Genomic DNA, 18,814 nt, shown 5'->3' with positions numbered 1-18,814 from the left:
TTGGTTGTGTTTGAGTGGAGAAGCCAGATAGAGGATAAAGATGCCCGTAAGTGTCCCAAGCTGATGGAAGGTAGGCAGGGGGTGAGAGTACAGTAAGCATATTCTCCTTAGTTAATATTTCAGTGTGTTAATCATCCATAGAAAGAAAATTTAAAAGAGGAGAAATTTAAAGAACTGCTCTATGTGACAATATGTATTACTTCTACCACTGGTAGGTAGTTCAAATTAAGAAAGGACAAAACCTAGAAAGTTTGTATATTAAAAAAAGCATCTGTTTATTTATAACTGGCAAAATGATCTGTTTCAGTTGCATGTTTACTTTGATCTTTTTCTACTGGTATTTAAGTTTCTGCTTTATAATCTCCTTCCAATGATAGAACCAGACCTTCTGGAAACCACGTTCATCAGACCTGGGAGTTTGAAAGAAGCAGGTGCTGAACCTTAGCTGTCCCCCTGAACAAGAAAAATGGGCTGCGATCGAAACTGTGGGCTCATCGCTGGTGCTGTCATTGGTGCACTTATGGCTGTGTTTGGAGGTATTCTAATGCCAGTTGGAGACATGCTTATTGAGAAGACAGTTAAAAAGGTACAAGTATTATCAAGAATGTTTCTTGTCATCCTGATTCATTCTATCTTCCATCCCTTTTTGGCTTAGGGTGCCTGTTTTATATTTCATTGTAACTGGCAATTCTGTGTCTTCGACACAAAGGTGATAATGAACAATTGAAACTCTACATGATAGAGAAATGGTCAAAGCATGATGTATATTCTATATGAATGCACTGTCATCTTAAGTCTAAATATCCAAATTTTGATAAAAATCTATATTAGGTATGCATATTAAAAGAAATAATTGCTTTTAATTATGTCCAAAGAGTATGTTGATATGTTTTTTGCATACATATATACCATTTTTTATTGAAAGAAATATTCTTTAAATTTATTGGCACACAGTTGTTCACAGCAGTCTCTTATGATTTTTTGCATTTCTGTGGTGTTGGTTGTAACTTCTTTTTCATTTCTGATTTTATTGATTTGGGCCATTTCTCTTTTTTTTCTGATGAGTCTGGCTAAAGGTTTATCAATTTTATTTATCTTTTCCAAGAACTAGTTTTTAGTTTTCTTGATGTTTATTTTTTGTATCTATTTCATTTATTTCTGCTCTTATCTTTATGATCTCTTTCCTTCTACTAACTTTGGATTTCTTTTTGTTCTTCTTTCTCTAGTTCCTTTAGGTGTGAGGTTAGGTTGTTTAACTGAGTTTTTTCTTGTTTCCTGAGGTAAACTTGTATAGCTATAAATTACCCTGTTAGAACTACTTTTGCTGCATCCCATAGGTTTTGGATCATCATGTTTTCATTTTCATTTGTCTCTAGGTAATTTTTGATTTCTTCAGAGATCCACTGGCTGTTTAGAAGTACATTATATAGCCTCCACGTGTTTTTCTTTTTCCAGCTTTTTTTTCATGTCGTTTAAGACTCCCTTTTAATAAGATTATTGCACAGTCTGCACATAATAAAAGGCACTCTGGTCTAGTGTGGTGGAGTACATATAACTGATGGGTGATGGGATACAATGGAATAAAAGGACTAAATAGGGAGAGGAGTGAAAGTTGCAAACTGTAAGATAACTAGTTGAGTTACTGAAGGAGATGTATTCCTTAGAAGAATAAAAAACAGAGGTTTTAGAAGTGATTTGATATGAACATCAGATGTATTTCAAAGGTCAGTGCTCAGAGAGATTTGATCATTACTATAGAGATTACAGATAAAACTAAGCAATAGGTTCACTTTCTAGAGAGTCTGAATGTAGAGACAAAAAGACGAGAAACTGGCCAACAGTAGGAGTCACATCTCTGAATTATGTGTAAACCCAGTGAGCCAAGTGTCTTACCCCTACCTCAAGAGCACTTAAGCTAATGCTGTTATTTCACAAATATATACAAGTTTTAGTACTGGTCAGTTTTTGTTTACCATTGAAATCATTGCAGATTACTTGCTTCATTTAATGGACTAATACCAAATTGGGAACGTTATTACCTGCATACAAACACTATTTTTTTTTTAAAAAAAAAGAAGAATTAAAGTGCTTAATTTTAGCAGATCAGAAAATCATCTCATGATGTTATCTAATTTTTAAAGTATAGATTTGGTACTCTACGATACCTTTCAATTCTAAAAGATGGTCCCCAGAATCCAGCATTTGAAATGGCCTAAAATAGTCCATACAGTTTACTTCACATATATATATATATTCATATTTCTTTACTGTTTATTTCCAAGGGATTTTTTTTTTCTTTTTGCGGCACACGGGCCTCTCACCGCTGTGGCCTCTCCCGCCGCGGAGCACAGGCTCCAGACGCGCAGGCCCAGCGGCCACGGCTCACGGGCCCAGCCGCTCCGTGGCATGTGGGATCCTCCCGGACCGGGCCACGAACCCGCATCCCCTGCATCGGCAGGCGGACTCCCAACCACTGCGCCCCACCAGGGAAGCCCCAGGAATGCTTTTTAAGGACTTCATGATTTTTATGCGTTATAGCTGAAAACTTTTTTTTTTTTACCAGTATTTTAGACTATGATTCCTGGTAGATTTTTCTGGACCAGCAGGTTTATGCAATCTTGCTAGACAGACTAAAAGTCAATGGCATGAGCTGCCATGTATGTGGAGAGTAGAAACTACCAAAGGACTTCAGAAAAAGGACAAAGTTTTGCCACTATTTACAAAGGATAATTTGTCACCTTGACATTCTTCATATCACTTGCAAATGCTTAGTGAATACTGTATAACACAGGTAATTTAAAATAAATTTTAATTTAATTTCCTTATGATATTAACTGCAGAACACCAAGAAGCAAATTAAAGATTTCTTTCTCTCAGCCTGTACACACATGCATGTGCATAATGCATACACATATTAGAAAAATTTTTGGACGTGGAAACTGCTTGTAATTGGTCCCAAATAGAACAGATTTTGGTAGTGAGTGGAGAAGATGAAAACTATTTTCAGTATGTTTCTGCTTTTTAAGGAAGTTTTGATTTCACTGGATGGAGAATAAATAAATAATTAAATAGCAGAAAAGGAAGTGCTACAGGATTTTACATGTTATTGCCACATAACTGGTTTAGACAGTAATGCTAAGAGCAAAGTAGTTAAAGCAAGATGGGAAGCAAGTGAGATGAGAGTTCTCCTTCTAAGGGGTGGATAGGATTTGTATAACAGTAGCCAACGTTTATTGAATGCTTGCTATGTGCTAACACTGTTCTAAATGCTCACATTTAATAAATCCTATAACAACGCATGAGGATAAATATTTAATTACACCATGTTCTACTTATTTTGACTTTGAAAAATACTAATTTCGTATAGTTCAACTTAATATTATTATTACCCCATTTTACAGATAAGGAAACTGAGGTACAAAAAAATTAAATAACCTGCCCAAGTTTAAATGGTTAGCACATGACCAAACTGGGGATCAAACTCATAGCATCTTGTTTCATTGTTAACCACTTCACTCTAGGCTTTGAGTAAAGAAGCCAATGGACTTGGTCAGGCTGGAAGTAGGGTAAGGAAATCAACTCATAGATTAAAATATGCTACACATGATACTGTCTCCTGTACACTATAAGAGCCTTGAGAAATGGGACAATATATTTTTGACATATGTGCTCTACATACTTCATGCATAGGACGATATCAAGGACATTTTAATAGTTATACTAAAGTTGCCAGTCATGTGGATGAGTACTGTTTTCCTGTAACAGCAATAATCAAATGACCATGTGACTAGATAAAAACTATTACTCTTCCCAACGTCTGCTTTCAAATTAGCAAATGTAGCAAAATAGAAGTTTCAAGGTAAACAAAATGTAGCAAATGTAGAAGTTTCAAGGTAAATGTCTTTCAACTCAGCTGGAGACCAAGTCATGTGAGAGTCATCAGGCTGGAATCCAGTCATTACTAGGGCTGAATCAGCCAAGTGCGAGGAGCTTAAATTATATTAATTTTTCTATACACATAATTAATACCTTTGTACTTCAAATTTAGCAAAAGATTTGCAAAATAGACAGATAGTCCAAAGTCAATTTAAAATCAAGGCCTCTGAAATTCACAAAGGACATAAAAACTTTTGCTCCCTTTAAAATTAGAGGAACTGATGATAAAATAATCTTAGTAGTCAATGAGGTCTATACAATTTTCTAGTACATATAGTAGTGTTAGGATCAGAAGAAATGCATTCCTATTCTGACTGTTTCAGTATTTTTTTCTTTGTGAACAAATCGTGGTGTTATGCAAACCACACAAAATTGTAGTAAAAGACCTGATTGTCCATTATCTACTACTAAACTGTCATACAATATTGAATCAGACATCTGTTTTCTGTAGGACCTACTTCTACCTCTAAAAAATGGATGGAATTAGATGACCCTAACTCTAATAGCTGATAATTCAATGCATTCATTTCAACTCTTTGCGTTTCAGCTTTCCCAGTTGAAAAAATATCTCCAGATGAACAAATAAGGCAAAGTGATTCATGGCTTTTAGAAAAAAGACATGATATGCTTACAATGCCTTTTGATATTAAATGCATAACCATTAGAATGAGGAAGTTTTCTGTCCTGCCAAGTACGTTCTGTCACAGTCCCTTTTCAATTCTTTAAGTACTTATAGAGTTCCTTTCATTAAGAACTGAAATAAAATATGTGCCTTGAGAGGTACATGGTAAACAATTGATATTATATTAGTCCTTAAGATTCTTATATCACTATTGTGAGAGTAATAATGTGTAGGTTCGTGTGTTTTCTTGAAATGGGTAAATTAACACAGATTTCAACTTCAGTATTGATTTCATCTTCAACACCCTCATAAACACCTTTACATTTAGAGGAACAGCCGTAATACTTTATCTATGTGCAATATTGTCTTAATTTTCAGCTTACTATGGAAATAAGATTTTTAGGAGCACTAAAGCATTTTTTAAGGATAATTGGTTGTAAAAAAGTAAGATCTAACATCACTTTAGCAGCTCCAATGTACCCAGTGTAAAAGGATGGCAACAGCACAGGGTTTTGTGAAGGCATTATACCTGATGCCCTGTTCTTCTCTAAGGAATTCCCTTATTTCTCCACTAAGTAATAAGTAAAGTTTCCTGAAGATATGAAACTTAACTTGACTTCTACCAACTAAGTGCAGAGGTGACAGGAACAAAAAATAGTAAAAACACGGTGTAAAAGAGGACCAGCCTAAGGGTCAGAGACTAGGATCCTCGTCATGATTCTACTTCTAGGTATTTGCCTCGGTTACCCTTGGGCCAGACACCTGGTTTCTCAGAGCCTCAGCACGCTCTCCTAGAAAATGTACTAATGTCCAATGTCCTTTCCTGATCCATCATTCTATGAAAGCAGGTGAAGGAAACAAACAGGTCAGACTGTCCCTGTATTCATGGGTCTTGTTAGGCTCATTTTGTGTGAAATACTTTTCTCCCTCTTCCTCTAGCACTAAGGTAAGTTGGAGCTTTACACCTGGGCATTCCTCCCAAGGTACTTACTTGGAAACACTGCCTGCTACAAAGTCACCTTTGTCTGCGTTAGCTACTAGAGCTTCAGAGGCTTGCTGCTCAGAGAGTGAAAGCCTTGGAAGGAAACCACGAGACCATCTATAATTCCCTCGTTTTACAGATACTGAAATTGACCCAAGGAATCTGGTGACTTTCTCCTCAGTCCCAGCTCCTAAAGCACAGGAGCCAATTTCTAATGTTGGGCTTTCTGATTCTGTCATTGGTATTTTTTCTGTATCTGTCTTTACTACAAGAAGCATCAAAGATTTTTAATGGATTTCACAAAAGAATAATAGGACATGTCCTTTTTTCATTCTTTTATCTAAAATGTAGTAACCTAATAGTAACGAATCAGACTGTTGTAATTTTTGGAAACACGTACTAATAGATTTCTGCAGATGTACTGAGAGTTAGGAAAGCCTCATTGAGCAGGGTTTGGAAGGGGAGAAGCGAAATTTGTGTTTTTCTTAGTCTGACAAATGTTAAGTGATAATCTTCCCTGGAACTGTCCAAGATTTGAAGAAAATGAAAAAGCTTCCAATACTACTACATTTTTCTCTCAGTTTTTCTGTTTTGCCTCCTCAGTCTAACTCACTGAAGGCAGAGGAGAGGTTAATGTTTGACCTGATAAGAATTTTTTGGAAAAAGTTTAATAAAATTTGCTTAATAAATTGTGTTACGAACTGTCGCAATATTGCCATAGGGTCACTCTAAAGCTTGCCAGTGGCTGGCCTTACAATCGACAGACATGTCTACAATATTACACACTGATTCTCTTTGTAAAAGGTTAACTAAAAGAGATTGCTATCGTAACGTGTTGAAAACATTTCTGTTCCAAGCGTGTGGCAGGCTGCAAAGGTTCTCATGAGCAACGTACTTGAGCTTATTGCTTTCGGTGACTAACTAAAGGTTTTCAACTCCCACAAGTGCCCATATTGACTACAAGTAAATAACCCAAACTTGTTTTCTTTTTCACAGGAAGCTGTCCTTGAAGAAGGTACAATTGCTTTTAAAAGTTGGGTTAAAACAGGCACAGACGTTTACAGACAGGTTTGGATCTTTGATGTACAGAATCCAGAGGAGGTGGCAGTGAACAGCAGCAAAATTAAAGTTAAGCAAAGAGGTCCTTACACGTACAGGTGAGCGAGTCCCCATAAAAAGTGGCATTCTTTCCTTGACCATATGTGTTTCTGAAAAAGCTTCCACTTGACAACTGCCATTGTATTGAAATGTACTTATTATTTTCTTGCCATTAACATACATTGAAATATTCTGTTTCTGCCTATATAAAACCCTAATCTAAGGATTTAATGATTATAAGAAATACAGACTTTATTATGAATTTACCAGCATCAATTAACTGCTCTACATTTAAGAAGTTACAGGTGCTTTACACTTGTAGCATATATTCTCAACAACTCTAGCAGTGTGTACATGTCAATCCCGAACTCCCAATCTATCCACACTGCTATATTTAAAATAAACAAGGACCTACTGTACAGCACAGGGAACTCTGCTCAATACTATGTAATAACCTAAATGGGAAAAGAATTTGAAAAAGAATAGATGTGTGTGTGCGTATATAAATATATATATATATATATATCAATCGCTTTGCTGTACACCTGAAACTAACACATTGTTAATCAGCTATGCTCCAATATAAAATAAATATTAAAAAATAATAGTAATAAATAGAATTTAAAAAACAAGTCTAAAATATACATGCTAAATAAAAAACCATCTATCACAATTTTAAAACCAGAGCACTTTAAAATCCTAAAATCGAAAGCGTAGGTTATATGAGTGGTTCTCCAAGGGTGGCTCCTGAACCAGCCACATCAGCATCTCCTGGGAACTAAGTAGAAATGCGAATTCTCAGGCCCCACCTTAGACCAAATGAATCAGAGACTCTTGGTTTAGACCCCAGTAATGAGTTTTACAAGTACTCTGGGGGATTGCAATACACACTCAAATTTGAGAACAACATTAAACTGATTTTATGTAATTACAAGGCTGCTAAGGATTTCTATTCAAACTATTTTCCAGGTCTTAAGGGTGTTTTTATTCATCCAGTAGTTTCATTCTTATATTTTCTCCAGTACTTAGACTGAATAAGCTATACCTTTATCTACATTCCTTAACAGTTTAACACATTCTTGAATAGAATCTTAGACATTAGCACTAGGGGGAAATAATTAGCCAGAACCTTTCATTTTGTAAATTTTGAAAACTCATTCCAGGGGATATGAAGTGATTTACCAAGTTCACACATACCTAGGGACTGGTAACTCTTAGATTTTTGTGTCCATTTTCTCCTATCTAAGTTATAGACTATGTGTCTTTTCTAACTATTAAAGTAAGAAAAAGAGAGACTGAGGTGCTAAAGACACTAAACTTAACCAAGGATTAGAAATACACTTATGGTGCCCATATGGGAACAGAATTAAGTCCTGCTGTATGATTTGTTATAAAAATGTGTGATTTTTCCTCAAGAATAATTACAACTAGTTATATGCCATGATCAAGTATTATCACAAAATTTCATATTTGTAATGATTTCTTCTAACTCATAGTTTTACTTTCTTATCTGTTTCAGATGGTCTATATAATTTCTTTCCTCTCCATTCATTAATATATTTCTAGATTGACAACTCACACTCAAATATAATGAAATAACAGTAGTTGGGAGGGTGATGCCTGCTGCCGCAACACATGAGCACGCCTGTGAGCATAAGCACGCATGCCGAGCGCCTGGGTGCCTATTCTGTCCTAGTAATTATCCCCACGTCTCCTGTCTCCAGGCACATCTGTGACTATTCACAACTCTGTCAAAGACGGCTTGGTTTTCACTGTTACAAAAACAAAAATAACCCTCACCCTGGAAAATATTTTTATTTTTTCATGGTCTATAGTTCTTATGTTATTATCAAAAGCCTATGTGAGTATTATCTTGGTCCAAAAAAAAGTTGTAGCTATGATGTGTACCTATGAAAATCTAGAATTCCCACATGACCAAATAAGAATCTAAGCACGGTTGTTTAAATATTTCCATCCTGGCCTGAGAGGGCAGGGAGCGCAGCTGCGGGGTCCAAGCAGCGGGGGGCGAGCCCGGAGACCCCGGCCCTGGGAGCCTTCACACAGCCTCTGCACAGATAATGCTGTGCAGTTTATCAGTCAATAAATAAATATACTCTAAGAGAACTCAGTATGTGTGAGAATATTTGTTAGAATTTGAGAGCTGATCAAGTTTTTTGTTTAATTTTTTATTTGTTTGGAAGGGGTTATGTTTTTACTTTTAAAGATATTAACTGGAGTATCAGAAAACATAAACATAATATTGAATCCTGTGCTAGTCCTGCTCTGATAGGTGACAGTTAATATAAATTTTATTTTTAGAGGCTTTAACCTATCTCTCTAAGGGATGAAAGGGGGTGGGTTAGATATAATTGATTTACTTGGAGAAGCAATATGGGGAGGATTGGAGAAGAGAAGTTAGAAATCTAACTTCCTTTAGTTTACAGCTAAAGTATGTAAACAATAAACTCCTATTTATATAACAATGTTAAAGGAATTTATGATCAACTGTGAGTCATCTTTTCTCATGATGTCGACAAAACAGAGTCCTTAGTGTCTGCTTGGATGCCTTAAATGATGGGAAAACGACTGGTCACCTTTCAGAAAAAGTTAATAATTTGAGAGTCTTCCATGTGTTGAGTTGAACCTGCCTCCCCATCAATTACACCCTGAACTCAACTGAAATTGGAAGTGGAGGAGGATGTCCCTCCTTAAACAAAATGGCTGCTAATGTGAGCTTGATGAAACTTTGACAAGGTGTGACATGGGTCAAAGCATGAAATTACCTGGATAGACATCTTAATTATTATTCCAACCTACACCATCTCTATGAAGACCCAGTAACTCCTTCTGAATATTCTCAGATCCAACATAAGTCTTTTTTTTTAATTACTTTGCTTTGGCAGGAGTACATAGAATGCAAAACCTGAGGCAGATTCCTCCCTTTGACCTTATTAATACAAATTTTACAATTTGTATGGAAACACTAAAGACCTTGAATAGCCAAAGCAGTCTTGAGAAAGAAAAATGGAGCTGGAGGAATCAGGCTCCCTGACTTCAGACTATACTACAAAGTTACAGTAATCAAAACTGTATGGTACTGGCACCAAAATAGAAATATAGATCAATGGAACAGGATAGAAAGTCCATAGATAAACCCACTCACCTATGGTCACCTAATCTATGACAAAGGAGGCAAGGATATACAATGGAGAAAAGACAGTCTCTTCAATAAATGGTGTTGGGAAAACTGGACAGCTACATGTAAGCAAATGAAATTAGAACACTCCCTAACACCATACAAAAAAATAAACTCAAAATGGATTAAAGACCTAAATATAAGGCCAGAAACTATAAAACTCTTAGAGGAAAACAGGCAGAACACTCTTTGACATAAATTGCAGCAATATCTTTTTTGATCCACCTCCTAGAATAGTGAAAATAAAAACAAAAATAAACAAATGGGACCTAATTAAACTTAAAAACTTTTTGCACAACAAAGTAAACCATAAACAAAATGAAAAGACAACCTTCAGAATGGGAAAAAAATATTTGCAAATGAAGCAAACAACAGGGATTAATCTCCAAATATATAAACAGCTCATGCAGCTCAGTTAAAAAAAAAAAACCACCAACAGCCCAATCAAAAAATGGGCAGAAGATATAAATAGACATTTCTCCAAAGAAGACATACAGATGGCTAAAACGTACACGAAAAGACACTCAACATCACTAATAATTAGAGAAATGCAAATCAAAACTACAATGAGGTATTGCCTCACACCTGTCAGATTGGCCACCATCAAAAAATCTACAGACAATAAATGTTAGAGAGGGTGTGGAAAAAAGGGAACCCTCCTACACTGTTGGTGGGAATGTAAATTGGTGCAGCCACTATGGAGAACAGTACGGAGGTTCCTTAAAAAACTAAAAACAGAGCTACCATATGATCCAGCAATCCCACTCCTGGGCATATATCTGGAGAAAACCATAATTCAAAAAGATACATGCACCCCAGTGTTCACTGCAGCACTATTTACAATAGCTTGGACATGGAAGCAACCTAAATGCCCATCAACAGAGGAATGGATAAAGAAGATATGGTACAGATATACAATTGAATATTACTCACCCATAAAAAAGAATGAAACAGTGCCATTTGCAGAAACATGGATGGACCTAGAGATTGTCATACTGAGTGAAGTAAGTCAGACACAGAAAGACAAATATCGTATGATATCACTTATATGTGGAATCTGTAAAAAGGGTACAAATGAACTTATCTACAAAACAGAAATAGAGTCACAGATATAGAAAACAAAGTTATGGTTACCAGGGGATAAGGGGAGGGGGGAAGGGATAAATTGGGATTGACATATACATACTACTATATATAAAACAGATAACTAATAAGGACCTACTGTATAGCACAGGGAACTCTACCCAATACTCTGTAATGGCCTATAGGGAAAAAGAAGTAAAAAAGATTGGATATATGTATAACTAATTCACTTTGTTGTACACCTGAAACTAACACAACACTGTAAGTCAACTATGCCCCAATAAAAATTTTTTAAAAAAACACCTTTCTAAAACCTGTATATATTCTTCTTTTTTTTTCTTTTGGCTGCACCCTGCATGGCATGCAGGATCTTAGTTCTGCAACCACGGATAGAACCCATGTCCCCGGCAATGGAAGCGTGGGGTCCTAACCACTGGACCGCCAGGAAATTCCTTATACTCTAATTTTTAAACCAAAAATTCAGTGATTATGTTCTCTTTTTAAAAGTACATTCTAAACACAGGCCTCAGTTTAAAGGATTTTTTTTCTCTTAGTGAGTGCCATCTACTGGTATAGTATTGTAAGTACAACTAAGTAAACTAGAATTGGGTCACAATTATTTTGCTGTTATCTCAATTATTATATACACATAAATGTTCCTGAAAATTAGAGCATTTTAATTTTAAATGTTAATAATATGTAATATAAGTTTAAAATACAATTATCTAAGAGGAAATAGTAATTGACTATTAATAGACTGTCCTGGCTGCTGTTTCAGATTTTTATATTCTTTGTATGTCTACAGTACTCCAAGAATAGTAAATAATAATGCTTTGAAGAAATTATATTAAAAGTAAAACATATTTATATCTTTTTTGAATTCTCTTTTGAGATATTAATGTGAGGTATTAATTAATTTATTCATTCAAAATTTTTTGTTGAGAACTTACCAAGTAGCAGGCACTGTGATTGGGAATTAAAAAAACACTCATAATACCAACCCTACAGGTATTGTACCTGATTGAAATGTGTGGCTTTTTTGGTTTGTTATGTTTTATACATTTCAGTCCCATGTTTTTTTCAGTCTTTATCTTAGTTAAATAATAATAGATAACTACTGTAGCCTCAAATAATTGACATTCAAATATATGATAATGCAATGTCTACCTTATTTCATCTCAGTAAATATCTTGTACTGGCAAAAGATTTTTTTTTCCATAATATGACCTTTCACCACATTCCTAAAAAGTAGTTGGTACTTTGCCTAGAGATTTTAGAGCCAGGAGCTTAGAGCTAATAAGTATACAATATATGAGGCAGAGATGGAGGGGAATTGATCTCTTAAGTGGAAATTATATTCCATTAGTTATCCTTCTCATTAAAATACTGGAAATTATGAAAAAAACAGTGCTGGCAAGGCTGTGCACTTTGAACAGTCTTTCTAATGTAAGAAGACATGCTTTTACTGTTCCCTTCCTTAAACCTCTCTGCTGTCTCCTCCTGACCCTCAGGATAAAAAGCTAAATATCTGAGTACAGGACACAACCCTTTTGTGTTTGAGATCTTGTTTATTTTAGTGGCTTTATTTCCACCACTCTCCTTACTCTAACTCTGTAAACCAACCATAGTAAAATGTTTGCAGATACATGTGTTAGCATATGGTATTTGTTTTTCTTTCTGACTTATAAAGCAGAAACTAAGACACCATTGTAAAGCAATTATACTCCGATACAGATATTAAAAAAAAAAGTTTGCATATCTAAAATTATACCATGTTCTTACTCCTTAATGTTCTACATGCTACTTTCTACCCTATTTTACCTAACTAAACTTCTCCTTGTCATTCAGACCACTTGTGTGGAATTGTATCTTGTCCATTATCCCCCCATAACCATCCCAAGCCTGGGTTTGTACCTGTTCTGTGTTTTCCCACAGACTCTGTGTAAACTCCTATAATAACGCGTACTCCTTCTCCCCTGCTCTGCACCTCTAAGACACCTCCCCACCCACCCCTCCCCACCTTCTCTGATTTGCTAGAAACTCAGCATTTGCTTATATATCATTTTAACCTACCTGTTTAGCCTAATTTCTGACATAGTCTGTGCACTCAAAAATTATTTGTTGCATGAATGAACGGCATTTGAGACTTAATGTTCACTTGCAACAATTATTTTGAATTTTATTTACTTTTTTTTTTCAGAGTTCGTTATCTAGACAAGGAAAATATAACCCATGACTCCGAGACCCACACAGTCTCTTTCCTACAGCCCAACGGTGCCATCTTTGAACCCTCACTATCAGTTGGAACCGAGAATGACACTTTCACTGTTCTCAATCTGGCTGTAGCAGTGAGTAGACAAACAGCGAAATTACTGGTTTTGAAATACTCTAGAATCCTCTGTAATTAATCTCATGATTAGAGCTATCATTAAATATTATTTTTGTCATTTTTATGAAAATGTGTTCATTTGGCATTATTTTGAATTACGGTCATTTGGAAAGATGACAAGATCATAGAATAATCAACTGAATTGAGAAGACCACTTAAAGTGTATCATTTTAAAAAAGTAGGATTTAACTTTGAAATCTTCTTCCTGTGGCTCACACTGAGACAGAGAAAAGTAATCATTCAGAGATGAAGAAAATTACACTTTTAGTCCTGGAAAGATTTGGCAGTAATTTTAAAGAAACAGTTGAAAGTTGTTTTATTAAACTTAATTGTACTATTTATCCATTTCTTCTTAAAAATCTGATATAGCTATTGGTGTCTTAAACAGTGGTTTTTTTTTTATAGGCTGTGCCCCATCTCTATCCAAGCGCATTTGTTCAAATAATAGTCAATATCTTTATCAAAAAATCAAACTCTTCTATGTTTCAAAAGAGAACTTTGAAAGAACTATTATGGGGCTATAAGGATCCATTCTTGAGCTTGATTCCATACCCGGTTCCTACTACAGTTGGTGTGTTTTACCCTGTGAGTACCAAATATGAATGTCAATATTGTTAAACTTTAATTGGATAAATATAATGGCATTGTTAATTCATAATTTTATCATTTAGTGTGTTAACCCTATTTCTGATCTGGGAATACATATTCTAAGTTTTTTAAGTCTCCATCTCACATGGGTTTAGCTTTCCTGGTTGGGAAAATTTACTTATCTGAATTTAACAATTAAATTTTTTTTTAACAATTTAATTTAAAATTAAGAAACTGAACATTTAATCAAGTTTCCACTCTTTGATAAATATACAACTGTCTAAAATTAGATTGTAAGCTGGCAAGGCTTTGAGCACTGTTTTTGATTTCCTGTCTAAAAAAATCAAGTTTAATGCCACATTTTTATTTATTTATGTTAAATATATTCGTCATGTCATTCTTCCTTCTCTAGACATCCTACAAATTTGTTGTACTGAATATTTAAAACTTACCCAAAATTGCACACAATGAGACTGATACATCAGCAATGTCATATTTTCATAGAATTAGTTGAAAAGAATTTCTATAATCTACAAAAGTTATGAAATGGCAGTTTGGAGATTAAGAAAAATGTGAACTTGGTGATGTACTTAGTTATACCTTAATGTTTCAAGTTATAAATAGGATAATCTGACTAGTGAATTGAAATTTTGACCATGATTTCACTTGGCACTGTATGTGACATTAGTTATGCTCTCCAGTTCACTGTTGTTATTTTACTGTAGATGGTTTTTTAGGATTGCAAGGTTATATATCAATTAAGAAAGCATTAAGGGATAAAAAATTCAGTTACTAGTATTAACTAAATACTCTGAATTCTTTCGTTGGCTAATTCTGTTTTTAATTCTGTGTACCTAATCTTTAGTAACAACTTATTAGAAATAATAACGTTGAGAAAACTTCTAGAAATCTGTCACAGTTCTCATAGGTTTTGTTCACTATCCCGTCACCTCAATATAATAGGAGGAGTGATCAAAATGGCCTTTCTGGCTTAATTACGGCAAAGAGTGATAGAGTTGGATCACATCAGCTTCTTGTATTTGTTTTCTTCCTTTGCTCAGCATCTAGCACTTATTTCTAGGTACCTTTCATATTCTGTCTTTTTAAAATGTTAAAGACCAATAATTTTAAAACTTTATTGCATATATATTTCAAATTACATAAAATAATTATAAAGAGTGTTCGAGAAATGCAAAAGTGAGTTAATTACATATTTTATAACTTGGAAAATATGGCTTGTTCTAGAAGTAATTTTTTCTTGTATGCATCTTTTCAGTACAATACTGCAGATGGAGTTTATAAAGTTTTCAATGGAAAAGATGACATAAGCAAAGTTGCCATAATTGACACATATAAAGGCAAAAAGTAAGTATCCAGGCAAAGTGTGTATGTGTATGTGTGTGTGTGTCACTAGGATACTCTAAGGCAGGTAAGAAACTTATTTAACAACTGGTAATGCACAGGCACCAACCTATGGAACAGACCTGCCTGTATCTCAGCCCTAGAAACTCCTGTTCTGCCAGGTGTTAACCCTTTAGTTGTGATGACTAGTCACACTAGTGCATAGGTGCTGAGTATCTGCTCCACCTGAGGGTTGACGTTTATGCACAGGGTCTCTTACATAAAGAAATCTAAAGGGACTACTTCCATCTCTGCTGCATAACAGGCACTATCAAGCACCCGTACAATTACATAACCACAAATGAAAAGGAAGAAAATCAACTCGGTGTCTAGCAGGTTGAAAAGTATATATTACTGGGTGTTTTTTTTTTTTTAACTGAGCATGGAATATAAAAATTGCTCATTCCAGTAACGTGACTAAATGTGCCATAAGGTGGAAGCTCAATGTATCCATGCCAATGCTTTCATGACCTTCCCTTTCAACATTTTCTTGAAATAATTTTCTATATTGATAACTCAGCTTTTTTAAACCTTTATCAATGAAAAAATGGAATTAGTATTTCAAGTTCTAAAATTGACATATTAAACTTGAAGACAAAGAGCACGCCTCCTGTGAAATAGTAGTAAAATGAGATATGTTCACATAGCCATGATTTCCTATCTTTCCCTAGCTCCTGCCTGTTTATCTGGAGTATACGAAATTCATCATATGTCTAAAATAGGAAGAACCCCAATAAATATCAAGGGAGAAAGTCTTTCCTCCTTAAAGTTAAAATGAGTTTTAGATCAGTGATTTCCTGACAAAGAATAAAGTAATCAAAATCAAGACATGAAATATTTTAAGTAACTCTTGCCTCACACTGAGTTCCTATCTAAAAATTGCTTAAAACAGTTAAACGCTCACTCGTGTAGTCCTTTTTCTTCCACAGAGTCCACAGTCACATATTTTTTATAGAAAAGTCTAATGGAGGAAAACAAACACTTCTAAATGCTCACTTCAGGGGAATCACATCTCTGTATTGAGGAAAATGAGCATTTCCTCTATTTCAATATTACAGATAGGTTTTAAGGAGACTTTAAGATTATGACAAGGTTAATTTAACTGATCGTGGCAAGACTAAGCATGATTAATCGCTTATTCTGTTTAAAAAAGAAGCAATAGCTTGCCTTGACATCTTACTGGATGGTATGTTAGGAGTGTGAAAAACCCATTTTCCATCACCAAAAAGTGGCTGAGTGTGCAGAGAAACTATCACTACTGTTGTCTTTATTGCTTCCATATATATATATATATATATATATATATATCTTTTGTAGATGCCAGAGCATAAATTAATAAACTCTGTCCTACTTAAATGCCAGTTATTGCAAGAGTTAAAAGAAAAGGAAAAGTATAAATTATCTATGTTTCCAATCTCGATTGATCCAACATCTGCTTCTCTTTCTTTCCTCCTCCACACTCCCCTCTTCTCCCTCATACTGAGTTTACATCAGTTATCCATTTACTATCTTCCTCCTATTCAGTTTGAATGCAACATACTATGAAATAATCCCACTGGGAAAAAAACTTTCCCCTAAAAGATCTAAGTGTCTGATAAATGTTTCTCAATTTTCTTTTCTGCAGAACTGTTTCTGTTCCATGTTGTTTCTAACAACATTTGGCAGTTTTTATTTTATAATCTGATCACTTAATGGTTTCAGGCACTTCATTTAACTCAACAAAATGGAAACTTCAAACAAAACATGGATCAAATGATTTAGAACATTTCTTAAACTTAGCCTGTCACATCTAGTCTAATCAATATTTATTATTTTAGCAGAAGTACTGAATCATAATAGACAAAGTGATGTGAGAAAGGTGCCCTTGAAATAAGAATATCATTTTCTATTTTTTTTATTCCTAAGGCATCTCTCCTATTGGCCAAGTTATTGTGACATGATTAATGGTACAGGTAAGGGCATATGTTTTTTGTTGTTGTTGTTGTTGTTTTGTGTGTGGTACGCGGGCCTCTCACTGTTGTGGCCTCTCCCGTTGCGGAGCACAGGCTCCGGACGCGCAGGCTCAGCGGCCATGGCTCACGGGAGCAGCCGCTCCGCGGCATGTGGGATCTTCCCGGACCGGGGCACGAACCCGTGTCCCCTGCATCGGCAGGTGGACTCTCAACCACTGCGCCACCAGGGAAGCCCAAGGGCATATGTTTTGTGGTAATAATCACAATGAAACCAACTCCTTTCTCCCACAAATCCACCTCCATACCTACAATGTTCTGGGGGTTGAGTGTATGTGTTTGCCTATCTTTGTATTCCTGCAACATAATTCAGAGTCTCTGTTCTTATGTAGGTTTAGTAAATGTCTGTCTAATGTGATGGAATTTCTCAAGATTAACCATCGAGGATGAGCCTTTACTGCATTTCTGGGGAAACGTTTGCTTTGTACTAACTTAACGAACTCCTTCCTGACCACAGAAGTAAAGGGTTAGAAAACCTTAGAGTAGTGGTTACTGTTCACATCTTTTGTAAATACTATAAAGATAATAATTTAAAATTAAAGGAATTAAAATATCAGGATAATTACAAAAGGTAAGACATACCTCCAAAGATTTCAGGCTGAGTTAGAATCAGTGAACTTGTAAGCAGAGCCACCTATTTAGAAGAAGATGGTCAGAAAGAGAGAGAAAAGAACAACAACAGCAACAAAAACAAGGTTACATGTGTACTAACCATGAAAACTGTATGCAAAAATGAACATTCTGAATTAGAGTTAGGAAGAAAGTACTGTGTACTTAGATTTAAGCGTGGTTAGATCCAGCTTATTATTCTTCTTGAAGTAAAGTAAAGAAGTAAAGCATAGGCATAAAGTCATATATGCCTATGAGTTTAAGAATTAAGATTGTAAAAAGCAATGGGAATTGAATACCAGGAGGTGAGCTCTCAGATGCTAAAAAAAGCAGAAGCAGAGCATGATGTTTACAAAGCTAGTTAGGCAACACTTCATAGGAAAGTAATATAATGAAAGTGAAAAATGTTAAATACAAAGTTATGCAAAAGGTAGGGAATAAAAAGCAAACATGGGGAATGTTTACTTTTCCAAAGGTATTACTGAGTTTTGCATGTTGATTTAATTTTTTAATACTCTCTTGAAGAAAAAACAGCAAAACCACGGTTGAGTTTGCTTTGTAATGCTTTGAGTCATGGAATTGGGTGAAGAAATTCCTTTCTAAGTAGTTCATTTCTGCCAATAAATTGTCAAGTGTCCCAATACCACTAACTCTAGTAATTTCATAACCATAAACTTCATACTGTATCCTTAGATACAGAGAGAAATATATTGTGCTTCTCCTAAATAGTAAAGGAGTCTTTATGGGTTTAAGAAAAAAAAAAATTCAACACTTTTGTCCAAAACTGAGAAGAAAGAAGTTTTAAAAATGAGGTAGAGGATTTATTAATGACAATAACATAACTACATGAGTATCATGCATGAAGTTAAAAGTATCTAAGAAGAAAATAGATGTAAAACAA

The 18,814-nt window shown here is 35.0% G+C and overlaps 1 protein-coding gene across 1 annotated transcript in view; it reads left to right on the top strand.

Annotated features, from left to right (window-relative positions):
• The first annotated feature begins 381 nt into the window (after window positions 1-381).
• LOC132524789 (platelet glycoprotein 4-like) overlaps window positions 382-18,814 on the top strand; it is a 29,359-nt gene continuing 10,926 nt past the window's right edge. The window contains exons 1-6 of the mRNA XM_060157201.1: window positions 382-586; window positions 6,537-6,697; window positions 13,118-13,265; window positions 13,712-13,891; window positions 15,171-15,259; window positions 17,201-17,247. Of these exons, the coding sequence (XP_060013184.1) occupies window positions 467-586; window positions 6,537-6,697; window positions 13,118-13,265; window positions 13,712-13,891; window positions 15,171-15,259; window positions 17,201-17,247 (745 nt within the window). The 5' untranslated portion in view covers window positions 382-466. The remainder of the gene's footprint in view (window positions 587-6,536; window positions 6,698-13,117; window positions 13,266-13,711; window positions 13,892-15,170; window positions 15,260-17,200; window positions 17,248-18,814) is intronic.

The sequence above is a fragment of the Lagenorhynchus albirostris genome, chromosome 8 (assembly GCF_949774975.1).
Source record: "Lagenorhynchus albirostris chromosome 8, mLagAlb1.1, whole genome shotgun sequence".
NCBI classification, from domain to species: Eukaryota; Metazoa; Chordata; class Mammalia; order Artiodactyla; family Delphinidae; genus Lagenorhynchus; species Lagenorhynchus albirostris.
This window is presented reverse-complemented; position numbering and strand designations above follow the sequence as displayed.